The 13,160-nt window shown below is 37.0% G+C and overlaps 1 protein-coding gene across 3 annotated transcripts in view; it reads left to right on the top strand.

Annotated features, from left to right (window-relative positions):
* The window catches only part of ADGRV1 (adhesion G protein-coupled receptor V1), a 511,472-nt gene that overhangs the window by 484,189 nt on the left and 14,123 nt on the right, over positions 1-13,160 (top strand). For all 3 annotated transcript variants that reach the window (XM_044780002.2, XM_070517787.1, XM_070517788.1), the window contains 2 exons: positions 9,893-10,084; positions 12,350-12,527. In XM_044780002.2, the coding sequence (XP_044635937.2) occupies positions 9,893-10,084; positions 12,350-12,527 (370 nt within the window). The remainder of the gene's footprint in view (positions 1-9,892; positions 10,085-12,349; positions 12,528-13,160) is intronic.

Genomic DNA, 13,160 nt, shown 5'->3' with positions numbered 1-13,160 from the left:
AAGGCTTTGAACTCTGTGCTATATAGTCTTTTGCTCCAAATAAGAATAATCATGAATGACGTAGGTGGGGTGGAAGGAGGGAGACACTCCTGTCCAAAGTTAACATATAGTTATCAAACTGGCTGATCTCACGTCATGAGTCAGAGTATTCCCTAACCTAAGGATACCTTTTACTTGACAGCACTATATACTATATATTCCAGTCTTTTCTCACTACTCTCTCTATTGTCACTGTGTTTTCCCCAAAGATATCAGTTATGTCTGAAATGAGTAAATGCCTCTTTTTGCTTCTGGATGTCTATTTTTGACCATGTGGACCCCCTCCTTCTCCTGGAACAGAACCTTCTCTTGGCTTCTCTGATATAGTTAGTTATGGCTGTCTTCTTATCTGACCTGCCTGACCAGTCGGTGGTTCCTTGTTTGCTTCACTAGTTCTCTTCCTGTTCATGTCCTCCAGCTGTGTTTAATCCTGAGCACTCAGCTTTTTTCTCTACATAAGCATCTTCCTTAAAAAAATCATACACCCATATGGCTTCAGCTTTTACTACTGCGCAGTTATTTCCACACTGATGTCTCTAACCTTGCTTTCTTTCCTGATCTCCAGTCTAGTACTTAAAATAATCTTACATGTTTTCACTTCAACGTGTATGATATTTAATTTAGTTTCCACAACAAAGTGATTCCCTCTCTGCTCTTATTTTTATTGGCACTGCGTCATCCAATTTTCCCTTTTCATCACCATCAACACTATTCTTTGGTCACTGATCACTGTCCAAACAATTAAGCTTGATCCACAGAGTAGTTAACAGCTATCTGAAGGCTAAATTTTTAAGGCCTCGTTTTCAAAAAGGCAATTTAAAGGATGCTGACAAAAACTATGTTTAAAGGTACTTATAGAGTTACGAATGGTTTTTACATTTATAAATGTTGGAAAAAATAGAAAGGAGAATAATATCTTGTGACGTGAAAATTGTATGAAATTCTAATTTCAGTGTAGTTTCAACAGAGACCATATGTCCTGCTAAGTCTAAAATATGTACTATGTGACTCTTTTCAGGAAAAGTTTGCTAACCCTTGGTTTAAAAGATTAGTGGTCAGTTTATTAAAACAACAAATTCAAAACCCTAGTTTGTTCTAAAGCTTTCAAAAACCAGGTGATTATATTCCCTTAAACCACAATCAAGATACAGAACATGAGGCTGGCCCAGTGGCACAATGGTTAAGTTCTCATGTTCCACTTCGGCGGCCCGTGGTTTGCCGGTTCAGATCCTGGGTGTGGACCTATGCACCACTTGTCAATCCATGCTGTTGCAGGCGTCCCACATATAAAGTAGAGGAGGATGTGCCACATGTTAGCTCAGGGCCAGTCTTCCTCAAAAAAAAAAACAAACCCCAGAACATTTCCATTACCCCCAAAAGATTCCCCAAACCCCCTGTAGAACATCCTTCCCTCTGTTTCCAGAGTCAGGCAACCACTATTCTGCTTTCTATCACTATATACTAATTTGTATCTTCTAGAACTTTTTGTAAATAGGATCATCCAATAAATATTCTTTTGTGTCTGCCTTTTTTCACCCAGCCTACCAACTTGAGATTCATTCATCTTGTGTGTTTCAGTAGTTTGTCCTTTGTAGTATGGGGTTTTTTTCAGCTTTATTGAGGTATAATTGACATTTAAATTTTAAGATATTTAAAGTGTACATCATGGTGATTTGATATTTGTATACAAATCGGCAGTGGGACAGTTTGACCCATGGCCATACTTTGCTGGACACTCTGCAACGTTTTACTCTTAGACAAAACTAAAAGTAAACTTTTGTATAATCTTTTCTGCATAGAAAAACCACCCCAGAAGGCATGAAAACAATTCACTTTAACTGTTTATTATTGTTATGGTGATTCTTATTATTAATGTTATTACAACTACAGACTTTGGGTATTTCCAATGCCTGTGGCAGAGATGTCTCAGAATAAACCAAAAATAGCTTCAAATTATTTTTTTTAAAGTACTTATAGATATAACAAGATTTAAATAAATAATCGTGGTACAGTTTGGTATTTTTATAATTTTAATTAAAAAATATTTTTCACATTCAAAGCTTACTCCAACTCAATTCTCTTCTCCACTTTTTATTAAAACCTTAAAAAAATTATGCTCAGATTTCAAACCTCTTCTACATTATTTAGTTACATCTCAGTAGTGTTATGACCAATTCCAGTCTTCTCTTCCCCTTAATCCTACAACCTAACTCAATTTGTACTTCTGAAAACTTTCTAATCTAGAAACTCTCAAAGCAGGGGGGTTAATGGAGTCAGGCACTTGTGTTCTTGTAACTTAAAAAAAAAGAAAAACAACTTAATTTTCAGTTCCTTCTATCTTGTCAGAGATAGTCTGGCTCCTGATAAGTAGTATCGTGACTGAATAGCACTTGGTGCTTTGAAACTTAACAGAAGCGTGCAGAACACTGAGCATCTCGGCAATGGAGCGCTGGAGCACAAGGGTCAAGAGGAAAGGCTGAAGGATCACATCATCTGGAGATGAGATTGCTGAGGCATGACCCAATAATTGTCTTTGGATTCATGAGAAATCTATCATTAAGAAGACTGACCAAGTGTTTCTCGTGTCTATAAGTGCCACACAGAGAAATATGTTCTTAAATTGCAGATAGAAATTTGGTTGTAGAAAAGAAAAAATATCTTGTCTATACTCTGGATATTTATAGTAAAAAACATAGAATTGTTGTTCCTAGGGATTATAGAATTTAGAATAGACATCATTCTAAGGTCAAACCTTAAAAGTGAAGGCCTGCTACTCAGATATCTTAGTCATAGCCATGTCTGAAGTCTGCAGACTAAGCCAACTGAACTTCTGTTGACTCCACTAGTTCTGAATACATAGATGGTGTCCCTAAATTAGTAAGAAATTTTAGAAGAGCTTGATATAACTCATGGTGAACACTAGGTAATTATCTATCCCATCAGAATATTTTGGAAAGCATTTGGATAATAATTGTTCCCATAGATTTCTGAATATTTCAATTGTGCTGACTAACCAATGGTCGTCAGGAGGAACTCACTCGCTTCCTTTCTCTATATATTTAGTGCACACATTAGACTGTGGATTCTTATAAATAAAAATATTAACAAAAGCAACGTAAACTGTGAAAAATAAGAACAGTTAAAAAATACGAAGCAATGAAAGATGAAATTCCCACTTTTCTCACACCTGAAAAAAATGTACACACGTATAAATACTGCATTTGGCTTTTCAATTCTGTCACTGGCGTGAAATCCATTGTCTTTGCTGCTAAGTCACTGGTGATATAAAACAGCAGCAGGTCAGCCACCCAAGAGCACAGCGCGAAGCCAGAGATGAGAAATCACTCACGCACGCTTCACGGGGGTGCTGCCAAGGGGAGAGCAGAAGCTGAAAGCTGTGAGGCCGTTTAAGGAGAAAGAGCCACAAGAAGGAGCAGCAGCAGTATGCAAACCCAGACTCAGCAGAGAAGCCAGAGACAGCCAGAAAGTCACTTGGGGGCTCAGTGCCCAGGAAGCCCACCACCAGAAGGGCATCAAACCAGAAGAGCAGAGATCCAGCCGGGAGCAGACGATTCATTCTCCCATGAGAGAGTCTTGGCACACAGAACGTGTGAAACAGAAAGACTAAGCCAAAGCAAAATTTTATTGAGCAACTACTGAAATTACCTAACCATAGGGAGAGAATTAGAGGACTGAAACCAACACAGGCCTCAGGCCCATGTCTGTCCTCACCCTATCCTACTCTCTCCCAATGACGAAATTTAAAAACCGTTATCTCTTATTTAACAAATACTTCTTAAGCTCTTCCTGTGTGCCAGGGACCATGCAATAAACTAAAAGGTACAGCTGTGAACTGCACATGGCCTCATGCTTTCTAGGAGGTTACAGTTTAATGGAAGATATATTTTTTTAATCCCAAATTTGTAATTTTTGAGTTGAAGAAAGCCTAATTTCTACAAAGATTTCATTCCTCTGAATCCCTTTTCCTGCACTGTTTTGGGCATTTTCTTAGGCTGTCTAAAAGATGGGTGGTTTTGATTAGGCCACTTGTATGACTCCACCACCTATTTCTGAACTATTTTTCATAACAGGATTAACATATACCTGGAGATTTTGAAATTGCACATTTTCCCTATGTCTCTAAAAACATTATTCCTATTTTAATATCTTAATGTTTCAAAGTTTTAAAAATATAAAAAAGAAAAACAATAATAATAAAGTGTGCATGTGTCCATGTTCCTTTATATAGAATTGATCATTACTAATATACTGATAAATTGGCTTGGGATTTTAAAAAACAGTTCACTATTATTTTGGGGGAAAAGTGATGAATACTTATTATAAGGAATTGAAACAAATAAAAGCATAAAAATTAAAAACTTTTAAAATCATTTCAAACTTCACCTATAAATAATCCTTATCACCATTAGGTGACCATAAGGGAAACAATGAAGCCCAGGAATTTTCCAAATTTGAGAGCACAAACCGTAGATCCAGAAAGTTTAGAGAACTCCAAGTAAAGAAAAATACACCCATGCATATCATAGTCAAACTCTTGACAGTCTAAATAGGAAATCATGAGTGCAGCTTGGGGCAGTGAAGGGAACATTGCATACAAGAAAATAATGTTAAAAATGAACACTATTCTCATCAGGAACTCTGGAAACCAGGAGACAATGGAATGACATCTTTAAAGTCTCCCAACAAACAAAAAAACAAAACCTGTTAACCCAGAATTCCATATCCAGTGAAAATATCCCTCTAAAATGAAGGTGAAATAAAGACATTTTCAGGCAGACAAAAGCTAAAAGAATTCATTTCCAATAAATCTGAACTACAAGAAATGCTAAAAAGAGGTTCTCCATGCTAAAGGGAAAGGGAAATGATATGAGAGAAATCCAGTTCTATAGAAAAGAATGAAGAACACCAGAAAGAGTGAATAAGTCATTAAATATAAAGCATCATTTTTAAAATTATTCCTACTTCATACATATGTGTGTCATTAAGTCTCCTTTAAGACCACTGACTGACTTTAAGTGAACATCATTCCAGACATCTTTCTAGATCTAGTAACTATGATTGGATGCCTAATTATAAGTAAATTTTAAATATGTGAGCATATTATAGTTGCTATAATACACAAAATTTAACTTCAATTTACTTGCATTTGTCACAAGAAAAACTAAAATGGAAGAGAAATAATTATTGAATTTCAAAAATGCTTTCACATCACAAAAGATATTCTAATCACCACAAGAGAAATAAAAGGCCTCTCTCAAATTAAGAAAAGATATTATAAATACATTAAAGGGTTGAATCACTGTTTTTGATCACCTAGGTATTTCAATTTTATGGTATTGATTGACTATATACTATAAAAGATGATAAAGTCATCAATACTCAGATCTCCTCCCATCACCACTCTTCCCAACCTTAGGAATTTTTTTAGTTAATATTATGCTTTTTACGTTGTCTAGATACTTAACATTTACATTTGACTCTGTAACTATAATTTTCATAATTTTTTTCAATATTGGTCCTGTTTCTAAATGTGTAGACACAGGTATTTTTACATGATCCTTTTGCCATCTTCACTACTGAATTCTGTTTTTTACTCTGAATGGGCAATTCATCTCTTTATTGGTTATATTTTATTATCATGTAGTTTGTTTGGGCTTTTTCCCCCTAACAAGATCCATGGATGCTGCATTCTCAGCATTTTTTTTAATGTTTGACAATTTCAAATGCTATATTCGCTGCGTATAATATTCATGGACCATTTTTTTTCAGAACTTAATAGATATTACTTCGTTGCCTTTTAACACAAAAAGTTGATGTAAAGAAATCTGAAGCCAGCCTAAAATTTACCACTTACTAAGAGACTGGCTTTTTTTCTGCTTGAATATTTTAAAGTTCAAAACTTAATAAAGCTATGATTTGGTATTAGTGAATCTGTATCAAAATTTCCCTGGTACGTGGCATTACACTTTCAATCTGCAGATTTCTTTCTTTTTTTTTCTGGAAACTTTTCTTATATTAATATTATATCTTTTTATTCATCTTCAGTTACAGTCTTTGGATTCCTTATTTCAAAGAGAGCAATTTCCAATCCTTGAGTATTTTTCTTACCTATTAGCTTCTTTAACTCCTTTAATCTCTGTTGTTTTCATCTTAATTCACTGGAATTTTATATTAGCAAAATCTCTTCCTTTATTTTCAAATTCTATGAGTCATGATATGCCTCGTGCATAGTCAGGTCCAGCTGCTGAGAGCTCAGTTGTCCATCAACTCTCACAGCATACGGTGAGATACGTACGTGGTGTCTGTAAGACCAATCCCTCATTGCCTATAGATCTCTAGCTTTTTATTCCTCAAATATTTAAGTGCTGGCACCACTATAGAATTTACATTTTAATATCTAAACTGATTCAATTCTTTGTGTTTTAATGTCAGGCTCGGCGCTATCACCTGCCTATTTTTATCATCTATCATTGGTCAAAACTGACAGAATCTCAAATGAATATTAGAAATAGAGGTGATGTGGAGTCAATATGTCAGGTTGCTCAGCACAGTTGGGTCAGGATTGCTGAGAGCTCTGACTGTAGGAGTGTGTTAATGCTCATTGGCAGAGGACACAGTGTAAAGTCTGTCACTCGAGTGACTGTTGGCTGTGAGTGCAGGATACATTCAGAACACACAAAAAATAAACAGTGAACTAACGTTGCACTTTATTTAGAGACAAACAAAATTAAAGGAGTGTGCCTGGGCAACTGTTAAATGGGTTCATTTAACGCATTTGATAGTTTAACCACTTTTCTGTAACCTGAAGGAATTAAGGGCTGCCAGAGGCAGAGACAAAGAGGATCGCTAAGACAGCTTGCGTGCAGTATGGTTTGAATACCTGAGTTTTACCCTTTTCTGAGGACCTTATACAAGTCTTACAAAGCTTAACTGCTCCTAGCTGAGGGCTGCATCTTAGTCCTCACAGGGCACACTCACTTTGCAGTCAGTTCTCCAAGTCAGCGTGAAGCCCTGAGACTTCACTTCATTTAGAGACAGGCAGCTTAATCAACTTCCTGTTTTACCCACTTCTCTGCCACCACTTCTCAGTTAAATTTGTCAAATGGCAACGTTGATTCTTTCCCACCTCAGATGGAACTGATAGAAATTAAGAGAAGCACCAAAATCTCCTGTACTTATTTTGCTCTATGATGATGTTAACAGCATATATTAACTCCTTTATACCATTGTGGTCTCATTTGTGTCTCATTGAATGTCTGCCTATAACGTTCAATTCCTGAACCAAAAGAAATACAAAATTGGCCACAGTGGGTATGGTCAATCCAGATACAATCTAACTAAAGACTTTTGAAAGCATGTCTCATCGTGGTGGTAGGAGATGCAACAATATCATCAAAACAGCAATGCACAGAAAGAATCCCCTTCTCTGTAGCCCTCCACTAGGTAAAGAATAGGAAGAACAGATGGATTATGCGTGTCCTGCTTTTAAAACAGTTAACTTATTATTTTGCAGGATATTGTTCTCTTTGTGAGCAACATGAGAGTGGGAGCCAAATGTCTTCTCCTTGCATCTCAGTGCCTGACAGGACACATAGTGGGGGGTCAGCGTATTGGAAGGAATCGTTGAGATTCTAGATTCTTTTACAGAGCAGCAGACAAAGGAGACTCTGAGATTTAGCATGCAGTGTTTGAAATAAGGACTTGTTTTTACTCTGAGGTCAGAAACCTCCACAGCTGAGTACTTTGGATAATGAAGGTCCCTTTTCTATATTTGCCCAGCCACGGCTGGACATGGGCAAATGTCATACAATCTGCCTTTAAACATTCTTTTCTTTCCACTTTAACAGTGTTTGTGTTTCCTGGGGCACATCTAAAAGATTAAAAGTATTTACTGTACATGTAAATATGCTTTTAAGAAAAAAACACATGCCATTTTCACAGGCAAGTTATTTTCAGCAGGCAGTTCCTTTCCTGAAGCATAAAAGGGCAGATATAAAAACAAACAAGAGGGAATGTGCTGTTTTAACAAATGGGTCCTTAGAGATGGATTTTAAAGCATGGCTTTTGTTTCCTGTTCCAGCTTTTGCCCTATCACTTCGTAACACTTAGAGAAATCCTGAAATAAATCAGTGACATTCTCACAATTTTTAAAGCTGACAGTTTAATTTTTTTCCTGTTTTGTCTATTGCTGTGGCCAATATAATTAGGTCATACCCATTTGCTTCTACAAGAAAAATTTTGGATGTGTATGTGTGTTTTCAGGAAGCTTTGTTTCTGCTAATGGGTACAGCATCATCTACACGTGAAACTAATTCGCTTACCCTACATAACTTAAAATATTAATGTTGCTTCCTAAAAAACAAAACAACCCTAATTCAAAAGGAAATAAGCATTTCTGTTTCTAATTTTATATCATGGTTAGAGTAATTACATTTAAAAATATTTTTAGCAGATAAACCACTGATTTTAAAACATATTTGTTGATTATACAGACTGGATGCCAACTCAGGAAGGGGTCATTCCAGTAGAAAGGGGAGAAAGGCCTAATTTATAACAGTGTTCCAGAAATGGCCACAGAGATCAAATACTAGCATGCCTTCCTTGCAGACTGTCCCCTAGTTTCGTTGTATATTAAAAGCTGATGGCAATTCTTATGCCTGAAGTATTTGCTGATAGACTTTTTGCTATTTATAACAGGAGATATAAGTCTCAAGCCCACATCTATATTATTTGCTTTCTTGCTTCTACGCTCCTAGAAACGTTAGGAACCACGGGAGAATGCAAATTTCACAAAATGAAGATACTCAATTTGTGTTTTATGAAAAATCTTGACATTAACTCCTTTTCTTCTTAATAAGCTGAATGTCTTGCTTTCATTTTTGTGGATTAATGTAAGAATTTTAGTAACTAAGGAGATTCTTATTTGCTTCCAAGACTTAAACATGGATTAACAGACACAAAAGGCACAATTTAACATATTTTATTGGCTGAGTATAAAGGTCAAAATTACCAAGCTTTATAGAAGCACCATTAGCAGTATACAGTAGATCCCTTGTGGACATCATGAAGGAAAGCCAGTGTAGGCAATGTCTGGAACACAAATACAAAATTTGAGTTGCTCTCTGTGACGGAAGGAGAGCCGTTGTCAAGAGTTTGACTAGATTGCAAAAGAATTTAAAGGGCCAGCAGATCTTTCAGAATGCACAATATCGCTTTGTTCTTCTTATGTAACATTTATGAGAAGCAAGGCATGCTAAATATTAAGCAATCCACAGAATTCCTGAGTCCCTACCCAGTGATTCTATTTCCAAATGAGATAAGAAGGTGAGATCTATAAACAAAATCAGGAGGCTTAATTAGTGCTGCCCTTCCCTGAGTCCGCCAGGTAGTTGGAGCATTAGTCTCTCTCTTCAACCATTTTGCTAAGAAAAAAGTGAGAATAAGTGAGATAGATGAGAAAAGACAGCAGTTTTTTAGAAAGTGAGAGGTTTGCTTTCTAAGCCAAGAGGGACACAGCTAATCAGATACACCTCTACAATTTTGTTTTCATGTATTAGTAGAGCTAGATTTCAGAGCTACTTCTGTTTTAACCAAGAGAAAAATGATTCGTTAGTGAGAGGGCAATTTTCCTAATGCCATTGACTAACTTTTTCATAACATTCAGAAATTTACAAGGGCCTCTTGCTGGACTTCTAGCATGTTTTGTGATTCCCAGCTTTGGGTAGGATTTGGAGAACACTGGTGGAAAATCAGCTCTGCTTCCAGCCATGTTTATTCTTCAGCCACAGTAGCAGGACTTCCTGTAACATGCTAGTGTTCTTTTCTTTTGCAGGGACTCTATGTTTTTGTGGTTTATTTCGTTCTACACAACCAGACGTGTTGCCCTATGAAGGCCAGTTACACAGTGGAAATGAACGGGCACCCAGGACCCAGCACAGCCTTCTTCACACCCGGGAGTGGAATGCCTCCTGCTGGAGGAGAAATCAGCAAGTCCACCCAGAACCTTATCAGTGCTATGGAGGAGGTGCCCGCCCCTGCCCTTTCTCTGTCTGTGTCTCTCTCTCGTATACAGCCTTTCCATCACATAAAGAGTACTAGTTAAATGGTGCTACATGACTTTTAAATCCTTTTCCTACTCATCCTGTGATCTGTGGTATTGGGTTTGCTTGCTGTGATATCATGCCTGTTATCTAATTCCTTTTCTTCCCTGCCCTGTGAACTCCACTAACCAGCAGTTTATACTGGGGAGTCAGAGCATAATTTATCATCTTCCTTCAAAATCTTCCTTATTTGACATGGCAGTGACTGAATCTGCTTCAAAAATGGTTTCTTAAATACTGTTCTTCCTAAAAATGCTTTCACAGCCCCTTCCTTCACCCATCCCAACTGACTACTTCAGTCCCAACAAACACTCAGTGAAAAGAAGATAGGTCGAGACTCTTTTTAATTTAAAAACCCGAAAATATTATAGAACAAAGGCTTGGAAGAGTGCTTCAGCAGCTGCACTAGAAAATCTATCCAGGATTTGCCTCCCACTGCTCCCTGTGTTCTTGCCACATCATTTTGGTTTCCTGTGTCTAAATCACATTGACACCAACCTGTCAGTAATGTCACCCATAGCGCTGGGACCACCCAAAGCTTACCTGAAGATGTTGGTCCAGCGAGGGATAGTATGCATGTCCGTGATAATTTCTGCAGTGCCTCTGATGTGCTTGCCTTCTATTCCTTATGTAGCTTGTATTGCCCTTTCTGTGCTAAAAAGCCAAGGGGAACGGTATTTGTGTTTGCATCCTGAAAAATGGCAAGAAGTCAAAGTGCATTTGTCTAAAAAAGAAACTGTTTATAGATAGGTAAGTAGGTAGGTAGATAGATATAGATAGATAATCTACCTGCTCAGTGATATTTTTTGTCTTCCATGGTAGTGTAGAAAGTAATCTTATTTATGTCAAGTTAAAATTAAGGTAAGCAATCACAATTCAAGTACAATATTTAAAAATTGCAATATGTCTTTAGTACCCTTAGATATTTAGAAATCTAGTACTATTTCTATATCCCCAAAATTCTTAAAACTGAATTATTTTCACATCACACTTGGTACCAGTAGAAACAGATATTTTTAGTATCAGCAATTCAGAGTGGATCTTGAAAACAAAATTTTGTAGTTCTTTTTTTCTTTGTTATCCATTCTAGCATTTGTCTAGATCTGAACTATACAATATGATAGCCACTAGCCATGTGTGGCTATTTAAATTTCCACTAACTAAAATTAACTAACATTCAAAATTCAGTTTGTCAATCTCCCTGGCCACGTTCAAGTACTCAATAGCCACAGGTGTCTGGTAGCTATCATAATGAAGAACACAGGTATAAAACGTTGGTATCATCCTGGAAAGTTCTGTTGAACAGTGCTGGTCCAGATGTTCAACTTCTTAGTGAAATTTTTTAAGGTTTCACCTTCCCTCAAATTTATTTCCACAGTCCTCAGGTCACTTTTCTCAGTAGGAGTCCTCCCTTCAGTCTCTCAGAAAACCTTGTATTGGGAGGCAGCGACTATGACAGTTCAGTTCCTGGGCCTCAGCCACTACTTGAATGCTCACTTGGAGTGTTGCACAATGGCGTATCCTAAAGTGTGCTCTACATTCCTCAGAGACTTAGAATTGGCCTTGATCCAGCTGTCAATGAGGGCCTGTCAGAGACATTCTAGAAAGCCACACGGAGAAGGGAAAGCATTAGGAAAGGAAGGAGTTAGGAGTTGTTTACCAGTAACCAAGAGGGAAGTGAATATATTTAATCATTTCAGGATAGGACTATCTTTTTAATCATTTAATCAAAAAAGGAGTTGAGAATGCTATCAAAGAACTTTTTCAATTCAGCATGTCCCTATAGATAGCTCCTCTATTTAAAATTCTATGTTGTGTCTTAGAATAAAGATTAGGAGGGTTCTTCTCTATTTCTTAAATTTTTTACAGCTTTCTTTGCACATATCCTGCAAAATAATAAAAATGTATTGATTGGGTTTAAAAAAATGGTTGTCTTTCCCCACACATGACAGCCTAGAAATCTACAAGTAATTCTAACAGAGAAATTGTTTAGAATCACCAAATGAGATTGTCCCATGGAAAGACATACTTTTCTAAGGAACAAGGGTATAATTCTAGACAGTTCAATAGCCCTTTCAACTTAGTCTTTACAGTGTGATGCGGAGGTAAGTTGTTTGTGTAGATTTGGGAGTAAATATGTACATATTTCATATTATAGTTTCTTTTTCTCCCCCTTCCAACCCAAAAAGGTACCACCTGACTGGGAGAGAGCATCCTTCCAACAAGCCAGTCAGGCCAGCCCTGACTTAAAGCCAAGTCCACAGAATGGTGCCACATTCCCTTCCTCTGGAGGATATGGCCAGGGGTCACTAATAGCCGATGAGGAGTCCCAGGAGTTTGATGACTTGATATTTGCATTAAAAACTGGTATGTATGAACCACAAACCACATTAGAAGTGGGCACTCTTGTTATGCTACAATTTATATCCTCTTCCCATGAAGTTGCAGAAGACGTCCAGTCAGTCACCCCTAGCACATCCTGATTCTCATGACCCATTCCTATTCCCAGCCAAACTCAGGATATTTTGTTCTTGGCACCAAATATAACACAACCTAAAAATAATTTGCAATTTGCTTTTAATGAAGATACATACTCTAAGTAAATGTAGATATCTCTGTCCTGGAATCGTGCTAAAACACAAAGATACTCCTGGGATAGCTTCAGTAGCATGAAAGAGTTTTGCCTCCGACCTGTCTAAGAGACCTTCTGGAGTATCTTTGAAGCAGAAACTTTCAAAGACAGCATAATGGGCCTCATACAGTTCTATAGTTTTCAAAGTACCATCACATGTAGTATTCCATTGTCTCTTCCTATACGTTCAACCACTCAACATGTGACCCCAGTGGATAGTTGTTTTCAAATCAAATATGCAGTTTTTTCTTTTCTGTTTTTTCTCGGAAAAATGTTGAACAGTCATTGCTATAAAAATATCAGTGAGTTTTTCATTTCTAGATGTACAAACAAGCAAGAAGGTACATCCATGCTCAGATGAACCTGTT

Source organism: Equus asinus, chromosome 9 (genome assembly GCF_041296235.1).
Source record: "Equus asinus isolate D_3611 breed Donkey chromosome 9, EquAss-T2T_v2, whole genome shotgun sequence".
NCBI lineage: Eukaryota > Metazoa > Chordata > Mammalia > Perissodactyla > Equidae > Equus > Equus asinus.
The sequence above is the reverse complement of the archived record's forward strand: the minus strand, read 5'-3'. Positions and strand labels throughout refer to the sequence as shown.